At 49.4% G+C, this 18118-nt stretch overlaps 1 protein-coding gene across 1 annotated transcript in view; it reads right to left on the bottom strand.

Moving 5' to 3' along the window:
- LOC137675655 (uncharacterized) overlaps nucleotides 1–13105 on the bottom strand; it is a 37971-nt gene extending 24866 nt beyond the window's left edge. The window contains 1 exon segment of the mRNA XM_068421835.1: nucleotides 13070–13105. Within this exon segment, the coding sequence (XP_068277936.1) occupies nucleotides 13070–13105 (36 nt within the window).
- Between the last annotated feature and the right edge of the window lie 5013 nt (nucleotides 13106–18118).

The following is an 18118-nucleotide window of genomic DNA, read 5'->3' on the forward strand; positions in this document are numbered from 1 at the left end:
GTGGCTCTGGTGGCTCTTTCCTCTTTCCAGGCTTGGGCAGCTCTTTTTTTCTGCCCCAGCTGGAGCAGTTCTGGACTCCAGAACCAGTTTGGGTGGCTATGATCTCCAGCCCTGGATCAGGCCTCTCTGGGCTCCAGCCCTGCTTAGGCAGCTTTTTCCTCTGCCCTTGCTCAGGCCTCCAGCCTTTGCTTGGGCAGACCTTGGCTTAGGCAGCTCTTGGCTGCAGCCCTGACTTGGGTAGATTTGGGCTCCAGCCCTGGCTCGGGCAGATTTGTGATACAGAACCCCTCGGGTGGCTCTGGTCTCCAGCCCCAGCTGAGGCTGCTCTGGGCTCATACCATGCTCAGGAAATGCTTTTCTCTGCCCTCGCATAGGTAGCTCTTGGCTCCAACCCTGGCTCAGGTAGACCTTGGCTCCAGCCCCAGCTTGGGTGTCTCTGTGTTCCAACCCCGTCTTAGTCAGATTTGGGCTCTAGCCCTGTCTTGGACAGCTCTGGGCCCCAGCACTCACTTGGGTTGTGCTGGGCTCATCCCACACTCCAGTGACTTTCCTCTGGTCTTGTAGGGGTGGCTGTGGGTTCACACCTTGGCTCAGGCAGGTCTGGGCTCCAGCCCTGGCTTGGGCACCTGTGGCTCCCAGCCTCAGTTCTGTCCTCCAGCCCTGGCTCAGGCAACTCTGGCCTCCAGCCCAGGCTCAGGCAGACCTCAACTCCAGCCCTGTCTTGGGCAGCTGTGGGTTCCAACCTTGGCTCAGGCGGCTGTGGGCTCCAGCACCTACTCATGCAGACATGGCCTCCAGACCTGCTCAGGCAGCTCTGGGCTCAGCCCCCACTCAGGCAGCTCTGCACTACAGCCCTGGCTCAGGTAGCTCTGGGCTTCAGCCCCAGCTCAGGCTGCAACGACATCCAGCCCCCGCTCAGGTTTCTCTGGCTTGAGCCACAGTGCAGGTGTGGGCTTGAGCCACAGCACAGCCCTGACTGGGATGGCTCTGGCATCAGCTCCATCTTGGGCTGCTCTGGGTTCCAGCCCCTGCTTGGGTGGCTCTGGGCTCCTGCCCTGCTTGGGCACCTCTGGGCTCCAGCCATGGTACAGGCACCACTGGCATCAGTTCCATCTTGAGTGTCTCTGGGCTCCAGCCCCAGCTCAGGAGGCTCTTTTTTCCATCAGCTGCTCAGGCAACTGGGCTTCTGCCCTAACTTGGACAACTCTGGCATTAACTCCATCTTGGGCAGCTCTGGGCTCCAGCACCTGCCTAGCAGCTGTTTATCTGCTCCCACTTGGACAGCTCTGAGCTCCTGCCCCAGCTTGTGCACCTGTAGGCTCCAGCTGCAGCACAGGTGCCTCTGGTGTTGATGCCACCTTGAATAGCTCTGTGCTCCAGCCCTGGGCTTGGGTGGCTCTGGACTCATCTTGCTGCTCAGGCAGCTCTGGCATCCAGCCCCATTTCAGGTGGCTATTGTCTCCTGTACCAGCTCAGTTAGCTCTAGACTCCTGCTCTGGCTTGGGCAGCTCTGGGCTCCAGTCACTGCTCAGCTGCTTTGGCATCCAGCTCCTCTTGGGTGGCTCTGGGTGCAAGCCCCCACTTTGGTGGCTCAGGGATCCAGACCCCACTTGGGTGGCTCTGGGCTCCAACCCCTGCTCAGGAGGCTGCTTATCTGCCCTTGCTCAGGCATCTCTGGGCTCCAGCCCCAGTTCAGGTGGATCTAGATTCAAGCCACTGTTCGGGTGGCTCTGTGCTCCTGCCCCATCCTGGGCAGTTCTGTGCTCCAGCCCCTGCTTGGAAGTCTCTGGGCTCCAGCCCTGTCTCAGGTGGCTTTGGACTGTACTCCTGCTTGGGTGGCTTTATGCTCCAGCCCCAGCTTGGGTGGCCCTGGACTCCTTCCCTGCTCAAGTGGCTCTGGACTTTAGCCTCCAATCAGAAGTCTCTGGGCTCTAAACCTGACTCTGGCACCTCTGAGCTCCTGCCCCTGCTCGGGAACCTCTTGGCTACAGTCTCCCCTAGGGCAGCTCTGGCCTTAAGCCCCAGTTTCAGATGGTTCTTGACTCCTGCACTATCTTGGTAAGCTCTGGGCTCCAGCACCCACTTGAGTGGCTGTTTATCTTCTCCCACTCAGGTGGATATGGGCTCCAGCCCTGGCTCAAACAGCTCTGGACTCCAGCCACTGCTTGGGCTGCTCTGGCATCCAGCTTCAATTGGGGAGCTCTGGGCTCAAGCCCCAGCTTGGGCAGTTCTGGGCTTTAGCCCTTGCTTGAGCCACTCTGAGATCCAGCCCTGCTTCGGGTGGCTCTGGGCTCCAGCCCCTGCTTGGGGGGCTGCTTATTTGCCCCCACTTAGGCATCTCTGAACTTCAGTCCCGGTTCAGGTGGATCTGGACTCAAGACCCTGCTCAAGCAGCTCTGGGATCCTGCCCCTGCTTGGGCATCTCTGGGCTCCAAACCCAGCTTGAGCACCTCTGGCCCCAGCTCTGGGCTCCAGCCCCAGCTTTGGTAGCTCTGGACTCCTTCCCTGCTCAGGCAGCTCTGGGATACAGCCCTGGCTGAAGTGGCTTTGGGCTCCTGCCCCAGTTCGAGATGCTCTGGGCTCCAGTCCATGCTGGTGCCTCTCTTGACTCCAGCCTTGGCTCAGGCAGGTCTGGCCTCTAGCCCCAGATTGAAGAGACCTCTTTTCTAGCCCTGGCTTGTGCTTCTCTTGGCTTCAGCCCCACTCAGGCAGATATGGGCTCCAGAGCTGCCTAAGCTGGGGCTAGAGCCCAGGGAGGCCCGAGCTAGGGCTGGAGCCCTGGACCACCCGTGCCATGGCTGCAAATGGGGCATTTGTCCATGGTGCCAGTGACTGGAGAGAGTGCAGGTGTGCAAGTGAGCATGTGATCACTAGCAAATATCAAGGTAGACTAGCCAATGAGTAGGTGAAATGGTCTGGGAGCCAGGTGTGTAAGTCTCTAAGAACAAGACAATGGGGGATTGGCTCCTGGGGGACCAGAGGAGTCCCAGACAGCTCTGTGTGTGTTTGCATGAGTGAGGTGGTCTGTACCAGCAACTGGAGTAGGGCTGCAAGACTCAGGGGCTCCTATGTCCAGATGCCAGCAACTGGGGAGACCAGGAGATCCAAGGACCAGCTACTGGGCAAACTGAGTGTCTAAACCCAGCTGCTGGAGGGATCCACATTGTACATATATGTATATTTATTTGCACTAGTGGACTTTCATCTTGAGCTACCGGAAGGGGAACAGGATAAGGCTATTGGTGCTGTTTGTATTCATGTGAGTGCTCTGTGTGTGTGTGTCTGTGTTTCTCTGTGTGGCCAGCTGTGTATACATGGGGCCCTGTCCCCTGAATGGGCCCTGGACCCACATCATGGGCATCTGTATCGGGTTTACATGACAATTTTGGGTCACCTGTCCTGTCCGCTCTTCCTCACAGGTGCGACCCTTCTACAGCTCTTCACTTGTAATTAGTGAGGAATTTAGCAGTGACCTTGGTTTCTCTAGGAATAAGTCTAAGCAAGAGCCTTCCTGCATACCATTCCTAACGTTACCTTAGTAATAACTATCAACTTCGAGCATTATCAGTCCTAGAAACAGACACTGTCTGCAAAACATGCAGTTAGTTTCAGAAAGCGCAGTTACTTTGAAGAGACTTAGCTGAAAGTAAAAATCACTGAAAGGAAAATTGGTCTGTTTTAGGCCAAACCAGGACACACAGGCTCCCAAGGTTCTTGCACATCCTTGTATAAGCTGTTTGATCCTTCTATCTAACACTGTTGGCTTATTGTTGGGTTTATGGAATCTGGTTTCATCTTGGCGTAAAAGGAGACAACTTGTTGGTGAGATGATACTGAAACATGTCCTTAAGTGGCTGGTCCCTGGGTGGCAGGGTGTGTGGAAGGATTTGGGCAGGCGCCTAGGGTGGTTATCACCTCCCATAGCGTGGGATTTTACACCTGAACAGGCAAGTAATCCTGGTAAATTGATGTGCCACCTGACAGAAGGGTGCCTTGCCTACCCCAATGAAACCCAGAAACTCCTAGCACTGTACTGGGGCCTGGTCCTTTGGCAAAGAAACAGGAAGAAGTGAGAGAAATCACCCAAGAGGCAGAACATACCTGGTCCCTAACCCTGGATGAACTTCAAGATATGCGGAAAGATTACAGCTTCCAACCACATGAGCAGATTGCTGCCTGGCTGCTCCGATGCTGGGATAGTAGGGCCAACAGTTCGGAATTAGAAGGTAAGGAAGTCCAGCAGCTAGGATCCCTCGCTAGGGACTGGGGAATTGACAGAGGAATTGGGAAAGAGGTAGCAATCCAGTCTCTGGAGGCAGCTCCTGTCAAGGGTGAAGGCAAGATAGCCGTTCAAAGGAAGAGTCCTCTCTACACATCATGCAACCAACACTAAATGGAGTAAGTAGGTAGTGTTGATAACGCAACAGACTCCAATGGGAAACCCCAACCACCCAGGAATCCTGGAAGAGATCATGGACTGGCCAGAAGGCAGAGATTTCAGAGCATTGCCCAAGGAGGTGACTTGTGCCCAAGAGGCCCCAAAATGAGAGTTATCAGAAGGTGAAAGGTACTATGGTCTGTTTACTGATGGATCCTGTTGTGTGGTAGGAACGACACAGCAGTGGCGGCAGCGGCGGCAGCGGCGACAGCGACTGAGGTGAGTCCGGGGCAAGGGTGAGATCGGGCTGTACCGGGCGGTTTCCATACTCAGGGCCACCCGAGCAGCAGCCCCGAGTCCCTTCTGGACCCGGATGTTCCCAGCAGCGAATCAGGAGAGGAGGGGGCGTAGCACCACCCACCGTTGACCAGGTGATAAGAAGCCTCCGGGAGGGCAGCGACTAGTCCTTGCCCACAGGGTACAGGGCAAGCAAACAGTGATTGTGTGTGTCCGGGGGGGGGCTGATTCTCTCCCAGTGCACAAGGTGAGTGGGATTGCTCTAAGAGACCCGGAGCGGTAAACAGGGGCGTGACGGGGCAGTTCGAACGGGGCAGTTCGCACGAGCAGGGCAGGCGAGGAAGGTGCCAAGGAGCTGTGAACCAAGGGTGTCACCAGGAGGTATTTACCAGCTCAGTGAAAGAACAACGGTCTCCACCCGGTGGAAGAAGACCAAAATGGATGTGGGAACCCAGACAGAGCTCCCACGGAAGGAGGCAATTGTGCAGGTTGCAGGCTGCAGGGAATGCCACAGTTTCTCCCTGGTAACAGGGGGCTGTGTGCGCTGTGAGCAGGTAGATGATCCGCTCAGCTGAGCGGCACAGCTGCAAGGCCAGGTTGAAAGGCTTCAAGCCAAAGTAGAAAGGCTTAGGAGCATTAGGGAGGCTGAAATGGAGATAGACTGGTGGAGCCAGGCTCTGCCCTCCCTGCAACAAAAATGGGAGCACCTGCCAGATAGCTCCCAGGATCGAGGGACCCCTGTACTCTGCCCCTCTCAGGTGGAAAACAGTAACCTAAATGAAAGGAGTGAGTGGAGGCAAGTTTACGGCCATGGCAAAAGGCGAGTGCCCTCCTTGCCTACCTCGCCTCCACAGGTGCCTCTGAGAAATAGATATGAGGCCCTGGTGGAATATAGCCAGTCCAATGGGGATGTGGTGGAGAGGCAACCTATGTCAGAGGTCTCACCACAGTCAGAAAAACCTGTCAGGCATATAGCAACCTCTTCCACAAGGAGGAAAAGAGTTTTAGTTGTTGGAGACTCGCTCCTAAAGGGAACTGAGGGCCCCATATGCAGAGCTGACCCTCATCACAGGGAGGTCTGCAGCCTACCTGGAGCCCGAATCAGGGATATCACCAGGAAACTCCCCAACCTGGTGCAGTTGACAGACTACTACCTGCTACTGATCTTCCAGACAGGTGGGGAAGAAGCTGCATCCCGTAGTCTGAGGGGGATGAAGAAAGACTTTAAGGCCTTAGGACGGTTGGTGAAAGAGTCTGGGGTGCAAGTTGTTTTCTTGTTGGGGGATAATGTTGCAGCTAACGGAAAGAATCAAGAGCTGAAGTCAACAAGCTCTCCAAGCAAGGCCACAGGCCAATCTCCTGTGTGCTTCCCACGGAACCTCTGCATACTTGACAGTAAACATCACTGTGAACAGTGCTGGACTTGGCACCTGCAGGATCATGTTACAGCACAGGGGGATGGTGAAAGGACTGACCAATGGGAGGTTGCAGGGGGGCGCGTGGACAGTGTGTGGCAGAAGCGGGACGACCAATCGGGTTTTGCATGGACAGTGCCTGGCTGCATGTACGGAAGCAAATATGTTATAAAAAGGGGCTGCTTTTTTTTGTAATAAACGGCTTATGCTTGATTCACATTAGATCGTGTGCTGAGTCCTTTTCTCCACAATTGGTGACCCCAATGTGATCGTCCGGCCGGCGAGACACGTTCGGAAGAAGGTTTTTGCTGGTGGAACAGCAGCGGGCAGAGCTGCTTACCCGGGAACTTGGTAGAAGACACCGTGGATTCGGTGAGCCACCAGGGGCACGATGGGGGGTACTATAACTAAAGAAGAAAGTATGGTCTTGTCTATGTGGCAGCTTGTCTTGAAACAACGGGGGGTAAGTCTCCCGGACCCATCGTTGTGAAAAATGCTGTTCTGGGGGAAAAAGCATGGATGTGATGCATCTGCTACTACTGCCTTCAGTTTAACAGTATGGGAAGGATTAGGATCTGCCCTTTTTGAGGCAGTGACAAAGGGAGATAAAGCTGCCGTGGAACTGTTAACGACATGGCGTGTAATGAAAGAGACTGTACAAAAAGTAAAACAACAGCAAGACAAAGAGGAAAAGAAGGAGGATTTGGAGCCTTCTGTATTAGTACCCAGCACTTCTGTGCCTCCTCCTGCGTCAAAGAATGAAAGGACAAATATTCCAGGAGAAGAAAAATCAAAGAAGGTAATGACAGAAGAATCTACAAGTGCACCGTCAGTTAAGGTGAAGTTGCCGATACCTACCACTCCTCACGCGGTGGCTGAGTATTATAAAGACTTATTGATCACGGGCACCCCAGAATCGGATGACGAAGGGGTGGTACAGAAGCCCCAGCACATAAAGCGACCACCCTCTGCGAACCCGAGATTGCCACCCTTCAGTGGCGCAACCCCGACGATAACTGAAGGAGCTGCACATCCTTCTCCTTCTGCGCCACCTGCTGACGATGAAGAACTGTCTCAGGCACTTAGTCGGCTAAGTATTAAAACCCCTCAGCCCACACCAGATAAATTACTTAGTTTACCTGGGATTACTGTGTTCCCTCGGGATCCTGGGAAATTTTGGGAGGCTGTAAAATCATCGGTAGCTCAGGAGGAGGAGTGGGAGGTAGCAGAGAAACTGGGAGGCATGGGAGGTGCAGCAGGTGAATCTGGGTCTTTTAGTACTGGTCCTTCTGTTTATCCTGTGATTTTTAATGATCCTGCCACGGGTGAGCCTCACACACATGCTCCATTCTCATGGAAAGTGGTACAAGATTTGCAAAAGAGTGTAGCTCAATATGGTATAAATTCTCCTCCAAGTATGCAAATGTTAAGGCTGTTGACAATGGAGACTTTGACTCCTTGGGATTTTAAGCAACTAGGGAGAATAATTTTTCAACCTGTGCAATTTATGGTGTTTATGTCAAATTGGAGAAGTGCTTGTGAAGCTCAGGCGCTGGTAAATTTACGGTACAGTCAAGAGGATCCTCGGTATGGTCATGGAGTAGATGTCTTAATGGGAGAGGGTCAGTTTGCTAATCCTAATCATCAGGCGCAATGGCATCCTCTTATTTTAGAGCAGATTAAGATGTTGGGTATGCAGGCAATTGTAAAAACTGCACAACTGGCATCTCTAGTGCGCAGATATACTACTGTGAGACAAGGACCAAAAGAGCTGTTTTTACCCTTTGTCGAGAGATTACAAGAGGCGGTTGAGAAACAAGTTTTTGACGCAGATCTGTGAGAGGCATTGATAATGCAGCTAGCTAGGGATAATGCCAATGCTGACTGTCAAAAGATCATTGAGGCGTTACCTGGGGAACCAGATTTGAATGCTATGATAAAGGCATGTGCAAAAGTAGGTACTGTGGAACATAAGGCTCAGGTCATGGCTGCAATCAGGACTCAGGAGATGCAATGTTTTGGATGTGGAAAGAAGGGACACACTAAAGCGCAGTGTACAGCGCCACGCTCCCAGGTGAAGTGCTATCGTTGCGGGAAATCTGGACATTTGGCGAAGGAGTGTAGGGCAAAATCGGGAAACGGATGGAGGAGCGCGAAAGGGCGCGCTCAGACGCAAATACCCAAGGTTCAGACGGGACCTCGGAATCGGGGCTCATCAACACCCTCCACGGGGAGACCTCAGGGGCAGCAGGGATGGATGTATCCACCGCTGAGTCAGTAACAATCACAGACACGGCGGTCCATAAAGTACCATTAAATGCAAAAGGACCAATTGGGAAAGGGCTGAGTGCTCTCTTGATAGGTAGATCTAGTAGTACGATTCTGGGACTTGTAGTACATGTAGGGGTAATTGATGCAGATTACACTGGACGGATATCAGCAATGGTCTCTACAGCGACACCTCCTGTGACTATTCTTGACAATACACGTATTGCTCAATTGATACCATTCTGGAGTGCAGTTGCAAAAACTCTCAGGATTGAGAGGAAAGAACAAGGGTTTGGGTCCACGGGACCTCCAGCTGTCTATTGGACACAAAACATTACAAAGAAAACACCAAGTTTAACCTGCACCATTCGGTCAAACAATAATACTCCTCGATCTATTACCTTGAATGGGATGTTAGACACAGGTGCAGATATCACTGTGGTTGCACTGCCTTCTTGGCCAAAGTCTTGGCCCTTAGAGTCCGCACAGGGAGTGATGGGTATAGGTGGGACAGCAATGGGGCTGATTTCCACCGAGGTGGTAACAATCACTAATCCTGAGGGGCAACATGCTACTGTCCGTCCATATGTAACATCTGCACCAATTACCCTCTGGGGGAGAGATGTGTTATCCCAATGGGGTGTTCGTGTCACCACGGATTTTTGACGGGGGTCACTGTACTATTTGGCGTCAAGCAGCCTACATTGGCGTTAACCTGGACCACTGACACTCCGGTGTGGGTAGATCAGTGACCCCTAACAAAAGAAAAGCTTGACGCCCTCCATCTTCTAGTGCATGAACAACTCACTGTTGGACACATTGAAGAATCACAAAGTCCTTGGAACACTCCTGGTTTTGTAATTAAAAAGAAATCAGGAAAATGGAGACTATTGCAAGATTTGAGAGCAGTCAATAAGGTAATGGCTACTATGGGAGCGCTACAACCTGAGTTACCTTCTCCCACCATGCTCCTCTCAGAATGGAGAATTTTGGTTATAGACCTAAAAGACTGTTTTTTCACCATTCCTTTGGCACCACAAGATAAGGAAAAATTTGCTTTCACTGTACCTGCAATAAACAACAGTGGCCCTGTAAAGAGGTATCATTGGAAAGTATTGCCTCAGGGTATGAAAAATTCACCTACAATATGCCAATGGTTTGTAGCTCAGGCCCTTAGTCCAATTAGAGAGCAATTCAATCAATCAGGAATATTGTTATCATTACATGGATGATATTGGCTGCTTCAACAGATCAGAAATTGCAAGAAATGGAAAAATGTACCATAAGTAGCCTTCATGCATTTGGACTCTGTATTGCACCTGAGAAAGTTCAGAGAAAAGCTCCATGGCTCTATTTAGTTTTAAAGGTGTTAGAAAAACAGATTATCCCTCAACCAGTAAAACTAGAAGTCAATATTCAGACATTAAATGATGTTCAGAAACTTGCTGGGACGATAAATTGGCTGCGCCCGTACTTGGGGCTTACATCCTCACAATTGCAGCCTCTATTCCAATTGTTAGCAGGGGACACAAATTTAACAGCACCACGACAGACTACTTCAGAGGTACAGCAACTGATTACAGATGTAGAAAGCAGGCTACATTCCAAATTTGTACATCGTATTGATTTGAATCAGGAAATACAAATTGTCACTTTGTTTGATAGGCAAATTCCGTATGCAATAATTGGTCAATGGAATTCAGAATGGTCAGATCCGTTACACATATTGGAATGGTTGTTTCTGCCTTCAAGAACAAAGAAAACTGTCCCCATGATTGCAGAGCTATTGGCACAGATTATCATCAAAGGACGGATGCGATGTCGGGAGCTTGTGGCCAGAGATCCTGCATCACTAACCGTTCCTATTGCAGCTCAATACTTTGAGTGGTGTATGGCCAATAGCTTTGCTTTGCAAACAGCCATGGAGAATTTCTCGGGACAGGTTGTTTACCACTTGCCCTCCCATCCTGTTGTAAAATTGAGTGCGGAACTTCCAATTGCCACGAGAGTGTTGTGCGCAGACACTCCTGTGGAGGGAATTACCATTTTTATGAATGGATATGTGAAAAACAGGCAAGGCGGGCCTTGTCTGGCATTCTGAGGGCAAGTGGGAATCTATGGTAGTACAACAAAAGGGTTCACCTCAGGTGGTAGAATTACGAGCTGTATTAGAAGTATTTCAGAATTTTCCCATTCCCTTTAATTTGGTTACTGATTCAGCATATGTAGCTGGCATTGTAAAGCAATTGGATAGATCTGTTATAGAGCATACACGTAATCAGTGTGGTTTTGAATTGCTGCGAGCTCTGTGGCAAGAAATTAAAATCCGAACTGCATTGTTTTATGTTCTAAATGTAAGAAATCATACTAATTTGCCTGGGTTTATTGCAGAAGGCAATGCTCAAGTGGACTCTTTGGTTTCTGACCCCACAAATTCTACTGCAATGACTGTACAAGTGCCGGACATTAAACAGCAGGCACGTATGTCACATGAGTTTTTTCATCAAGGACATTGGGCACTGCGACGACAATTTCATTTGTCACACAGTGATGCTCAGAATATTGTGGCTATGTGTCCTGATTGTCAGCAACAGCCGCAACCTACTCATATACAAGGAACCAATCCTCGAGGACTGCAGGCCTTGGACATTTGGCAAACAGATGTAACTCACATTGCTGAATTTGGCAGGTTAAAATATGTTCATGTAACAATTGACACTTTTTCATCTTTGATTATAGCTACAGCGCAAACAGGCGAAAATGCTGGTCACGTTATTCGACACTGGCGAAAAGCTTTTGCAACTGCGGGCATCCCTAAACAGATAAAAACTGATAATGGGCCTGCCTATCGTTCTGCTAAGGTGCAAGCTTTCTTACAGGTTTGGGGTGTTACTCATGTTACTGGAATCCCTCATTCTCCCACGGGACAAGCAATCATTGAGTGAGCACATCAGACTCTGAAACGCATGCTTTTAAAACAAAAAAGGGGGAATGAGTGGTGAGACACCTGAAGCTAGACTGGATAAAGCAGTATATGTATTGAACTTTCTCCAAATTCGAACTGATAAAACTGATCCTCCTGTTGTAATGCATTTTGGGTCAATGAAAGGACGATCGCAGGTGGAACCTGGTGTAAAAGTTCTCATTCAAGACCTGCAAACAGGGCAATGGAGGGGACCACATGATTTGTTAACCTGGGGACGGGGTTATGCTTGTGTTTCCACAGATGTAGGACCTCGTTGGATGCCAGCCAGGTGTGTGCGTCCCGCCGTGGGAAAGGAAAAAGAAGTAACTCAGAATCAGGAGACAGTCACTTGAAGATGGGAGGGTTGTACATAGCTATTTTTCTATATACTCTCATAGTAAGCCTTACAGCATGGCTACCATCTCAACCAAAAACCAATGTCTGGGTTACATTAAAAATTTTTGCAGCTTCTTTACTAGTGCCTGGAGCAGCTGCTGCTAGAGCATTAAGTACCTTGAATAAGTTGGGATGCTGGCTTTCAAAACAGACCAATGCTACTTCTGCGGCCTTAAGTAATTTGCTGTTAGATGTAGACTCAGTTAGACACGCTACACTGCAAAATAGGGCTGCTATTGATTTTCTTGTATTAGCACATGGGCACGGGTGTGAAGATTTTGAGGGAATGTGTTACATGAATCTGTCAGATCACTCAGAGTCTATATATAAGGCGATTCAAACATTGAAAGATGGGGTCAGCAAGCTGAAAGAATCAGATGGATTTGGATGGTTGAATTCTCTTCTATCAGGTTGGGGCATTAAGGGATGGTTATTGGGATTAGTCAAGATGGGTTTGAGTGTTATCCTTGTAATATTTTTGATATTGCTGTTTGGATGTTGTTTGTTGTGGTGTGTCTCAGGCATGATAGAATCAGCAGTGAAAAAGGTATGGATGGTTCAAGAACTTATGGGATCTGCTGATCCTATGATGCCTGAGAAAATGGTGGGAATGAAGGAAATACGGATGTATCCATGATCTTTTTAAAACAAAAAGGGGGAATTGTTGGGGGATATTGTTACAGCTAACAGAAAGAATCAAGAGCTGAAGTCAACAAGCTCTCCAAGCAAGGCCACAGGCCAATCTCCTGTGTGCTTCCCACAGAGCCTCTGCATACTTGACAGTAAACATCACTGTGAACAGTGCCGGACTTGGCACGTGCAGGATCATGTTACAGCACAGGGGGATGGTGAAAGGACTGACCAATGGGAGGTTGCAGGGGGGCGCGTGGACAGCGTGTGGCAGAAGCGGGGCGACCAATTAGGTTTTGCATGGACAGTGCCTGGCTGCATGTACGGAAGCAAATATGTTATAAAAAGGGGCTTTTTTTTTGTAATAAACGGCTTATGCTTGATTCACATTGGATCGTGTGCTGAGTCCTTTTCTCTGCATCTACCCATCCTGATGATTGATCTACAATCACTAACAAGTATGAATACCCCATTGCTTTTGGCATTTCAGCATTATCAATTTGTAATCTTTGAAAAGGAAACACCGCAAGCGGTCTTTTACCTTGAGGTGGCCGAATCTTAGTTGTAGCATATTGTCGGCAAAGTTTACAGCTTTCAGTAATCCTTTTCACTGCAGAGTAGATTCCGGGTGCAGCCCACAGCCATTGAATTCTCAGTGCAAGTCCCTCGGGTCCCCCATGGCATTTTTCATGGAACCACCGAACAAAAGGTAGTAAATACCTTTTTGGGAGTAGAGGCTTGTTGCCCAATGTCCATTGTCCATTCCGTTGTTCTGCTCTAAGTCGTCTCCAAAATTTCATTTCTTCCTCTGGAAGAGCCTCATACATCTCTTCTGCACTTGGAAGCCTGACAAGTTTCTCTGGTACACACAAAGCTGCCATAATAAGGTGAATTTGTTTGGCTGCAGCTTTCGCAGCTTGATCAGCCAAGCGATTTCCTCGCAACAGTGCATCTTGGTGGTTTGTGTGAGCTTTTATATAAATTACTGCTATTTGTGCAGGTAACTGTATAGCTTCTAAAAGTTCACATACCTCCTTTCCATGTGCAATGGTTTTTCCAGCTGAAGTCAAAAAATCCTCTTTCTTTCCACAGGGTAACTGTAGCATGACAAACTCTAAAAGCGTATTTCGAGTCTGTGTAAATATTAGCTTTTAGACCTCTTGCCAACTTTGCAGCCTCAGTGAGCACTATGATTTCTGCACCTTGTGCCCCCACAGCACTAGGAAGAAGATTAGCTTTTAACACAGTTTTTTCTGTTGTTACTGCAAAGCCAGTGTACCTTTTTCCTTCTTCGTAAAAGGATGAGCTGTCTGTAAAAAGGTTGATGTCTGGGTCACTCAGGGGTTGGTCTTGAAGATCATTACGTGGCTTTCTGGAAAGTGCTAACACCTGGGTACAGTCATGTTGATCTTTTTCCCCTTCAGTCGGCAAAGGTATTGAAGTGGCTGGATTCAAAGTATTGCATCTTTGAAGTGTGATGTTGTCAGCCAAAAGTAAAACCAGTTCATATCTATGTGCCCGTTGCGGTGAAAGTGATTTTTCTGCATATTGTTTCAATAATATTTCAACTTCATGGGGTACGCATATGGTTAGGGGATGTCCCAGCACTATTGATCTACATTTTTCTACCATTTCTGCTGCCGCAGCTACTGATTTTATACAAAATGGTGTTCCTTGTATAACTGGATCTAATTGAGCAGAAAAATATGCCACTGGTCTTTCATGTGGTCCTAAAGTTTGGACTAAAACTCCTCTAGCATTTCCTTTTCGCTCATCACAATATAATTTGAAAGGTTTACTATAATCTGGTAAACCTAAAGCCGGTGCTTGCATTAAGGCACTTTTCAGAGTTGTAAAAGCTTTTTGTCTGGACCCGGCACTTGGCCTTGTTGAACTTCATACCATTGGTCTCAGCCCATCTATCTAACCTGTCCAGCTCCCTCTCCAGAGCCTTCCTACCCTCAAGCAGATCAACACTCCCACCCAACTTAGTATCGTCTGCGAATTTACTGAGGGTGCACTCGATACCCTCATCCAGATCATCGATAAAGATAATAAACAGGACTGGGCCTATGTCCTAGTTTCATTGGGATTTGGTTTCAGTTTGTGGCCAGCCATGGTGATCAAGGCCCTTAGCAGTTAAATCCAGGGCAGCTCACCCTGGCTGGCCCACAGGTGTATTCTATATCATTGACATCAAGCTCACTACAAAAGAGAGGGCTTGGTAGGAAGAGGTGGGCTGCCTCTTGTTCTCTTCTCCTTTTCTCCCTCATTTCCAACAATTGTGATTCCTGGAACAACTTGCTGGTGCTCTGTAGATAAGTATACTGTTGTCTGTTTTGTGTTGTCATTTATATTGATTTATTTATTTCATTAAATCTGTTTAACTTCAACCTACAAGTCTCCTTCCTTTTCCCAATTCCCTTCCTCATTTGGGGAAGGGACATTGGGTGATAGAAAAACTGTTTATTGTTTAGCCCTGGGTGCAGGCTAAACAAGGACAGCCTAGTACTGAGCCCTGGGGGACACCACTGGTGACTGGATGCAGTACCGTTCACCACCACTCTCTGGGCCTGGCCATCCAGCCAGTTCTTAACCCAGTGAAGAGTGCACCTGTCCAAGCTGTGGGCTGCCAGCTTATCCAGGAGAATGCTGTGGGAGACAGTATCAAAGGCTCTGCTGAAGTCCAAGTATACTACATCCATAGCCTTTCCCTCATCCACTAGGTGGGTCACCTGGTCATAAAAAGAGATCAGGTTGGTCAGGCAGGACCTGCCTTTTGTAAACACATGCTGACTAGGCCTGATCCCCTGGTTGTCCTCTAGGTGCTGTGTAATTGCACTCAAGATGATCTGTTCCATGACCTTGCCAGGCACCGAGGTCAGGCTGACAGGCCTGTAGTTCCTGGGATCCTCCTTCCGGCCCTTCTTGTGGATGGGTGTCACATTGGCCAGCCTCCAGTCATCTGGGACCTCCCTGGTTAGCCAGGACTAATAATAAATAATGGAGAGCGGCTTAGGAAGCTCTTCCTCCAGCTCCCTCAGTACCCTTGGGTGGATACCATCCGGTCCCATAGACTTGTGAGTGTCCAAGTGGCATAGCAGGTCACTAACTACTTCCTCTTGAATTATAGGTGGTCTATTCTGCTCCCGGTCCCTGTCTACCAGCTCAGGGGGGCAGTTGCCCTGAGGATAACCGGTCTTACTGTGAAAGACTGAGGCAAAGAAGGTATTAAGCACCTCAGCCTTTTCCTCATCCCTGGTCACAGTGTCCCCCCCCCCATCCAGTAAGGAGTGGAGATATTCCCTTGATCTCCTTTTGTTGTTTATGGTTTTATAAAAACACTTTTTATTATCTTTTTACTGCAGTGGCCAGATTGAGTTCTAGTTGAGCTTTTGCCTTTCTAATTTTCCTTCTACATGACCTAGCGAGATCTTTATACTCTTCCTGAGTTTCCTGCCCCTTTTTCCAAAGATCATAAACCTTCTTTTTTTTCCCCTAAGTTCCCGCAAAAGTTTCCTGTTCAACCAGGCTGGATTTCTTCCCCCACGGCTCATCTTTCGGCTCATAGGGATGGCCTGTTCCTGCGCCTTTAAGATTTCTTTCTTAAAGTATGTCCAGCTTTCCTGGACCCCTTTGTTATTAACAACTATTTCCCGTGGGACTCTCTGAACCAGTGTCCTAAATAGGCCAAAGTCTGCCCTCCGGAAGTCCAAGGTAGAGGTTTTGTTGACCCCCTTCCTTCCCCAAGAATTGAAAACTCTATCATTTTGTGGTCGCTGTGCCCAAGACGGCCTCCAACCACCACATCTCCCACCAGACCTTCTCTGTTTGTAAACAGCAGGTCTAGTGGGGCACCTCCCCTAGTGGGCTCACTAACCAGTTGTGTTAGGAAGTTATCTTCCACACACTCCAGGAACCTCTTAGACTGCCTCCTTTCTGCTGAGTTGAGTTTCCAGCAGACATCCGGCAAATTAAAGTCTCCTACTAGAACAAGGGCTAGCGATCGTGAAACATCAGCCAGCTGCTTATAGAATAGTTCATCTGCCTCTTCATCCTGGTTGGGTGGTCTATAACAGACTCCCACCAGGATTTCTGCCCTGCTGGCCTTCCCCCCGATTCTTACCCATAGGCACTCAACCTTATCATCACTATCCTTAAGCTCTATACAGTCAAAACACTCCCTAATGTACAGAGCCACCCCATCGCCTCTCTTTCCTCTCCTGTCCCTTCTGAAAAGCTTGTAGCCATCCATTGCAGCACTCCAGTCATACGAGTCATCCCACCACGTTTCTGTGATCGTGACTACGTCATATCTTTCCTGCTGCACAATGACCTCCAGCTCCTCCTGTTTGTTACCCATGCTGTATGTAGATGCACTTCAGCTGGGCTATCTGTTTCTCCCCCAACTCTGGCATTCCACCCCTAGGCTCATTTCCAGCAAGCCAGGTTTTATCCCACTCCCCCTTCAAGCCTAGCTTAAAGCCCTCTCAATCAGCCCTGCCAACTTACAGGCTAGAATCCTTTTGCCCCTATTAGACAGGTGAACCCCATCTGTCTCAAGCAGGCCTGGTGCCATATAAACTCCCCATGATTAAAAAAGCCAAAACTCCACTGATGGCATCAGTCTTTAAGCCATGTGTTGATCAGGTGGGTTCGCCTGCTCCTTTCACCATTCTTGCCTGCTACAAGAGGAATCAAGGAAAACACTACCCGTGCTCCTGTCCCTTCAACTAGTCGCCCCAGTGCTTTGAAATCCTTTTTGATTGCCCTAGGGCTTCTCTCATCAACCTTGTCACTGCCAACCTGGACAACCAGCAATGGGTAATAATCGGATGGTTGAATTAGTCTAGGGAGCCTCCTGGTAATATCCCTTACTTGGGCCCCAGGGAGGCAGCAGACCTCCCTGTGGGATGGGTCTGGTTGTCATACAGGGCCCTCAGTTCCCCTCAGAATGGAGTCCCCCACTACAATCACCCTTCTTTCTTTTTTAACACCTGTAGTTCTGATCCATCTAGTTGACTGACTTATTCTAGGCAAGCCCCCAGATGGACCTTCTTCTCCACTATCATCTGCCTGACCCTCAAGTTCCAGAGCCTCATACCTATTCTGTAAGGGCATTTGGGAAGGTGAGGGGGCCCAGGGGGGGATTCTCCTATCCCCCTGAGCAGGGACCTCTTTCCACTCCCCCTCATCCTTTGGGTCCCCTCCTTCCTGATGGCGAGAGGGTCAGGGCTCCTCCGACTCTTGCTGAGTTTCCATCTGCTGCATTTCTCTCAGGGATGGAAGGGTGTGACTCCACCAGTCAATTTCTCTTTTGTACTCCCTGATACTCCTCAGCCTCTCCACTTCTTTAAGCTCTGCCACCAGGCTGAGCAGATCATCCACCTATTCACACCGCACACAGGTGTCATTTCTGCTGTCTCTTGATACTAATGCCAGGTTTGAACACTCCCTGCAGCCAGAGACCTGGACAGCTGTATGCTTCTTAGGGAGCTCCATCTGGGTCACCATGCTCCTGCTAGCCACGGCTTTCAACCTTGTGGAAACCATTACTGGGTCTGTTCCTAATTGGACAGGCGAAGCCACCAAGTATGCTCATCCCAGGAGTCAGGAGGGTGGCTGCGCCCTGCCTGCTTGCCCTGCCCGAGCAAACTGCCACGCCCATTCTTGTCGCTCACCCTCCCTCAGTCATTGTCGCCCTGACAACGGACTGTTTTGATCTTTCCGCGTTTAAATCTCCCGCAGTTGCTCCTGGCAACGCCCCCT

The sequence above is a fragment of the Nyctibius grandis genome, chromosome W, assembly GCF_013368605.1.
Source record: "Nyctibius grandis isolate bNycGra1 chromosome W, bNycGra1.pri, whole genome shotgun sequence".
Taxonomy (NCBI): Eukaryota; Metazoa; Chordata; class Aves; order Nyctibiiformes; family Nyctibiidae; genus Nyctibius; species Nyctibius grandis.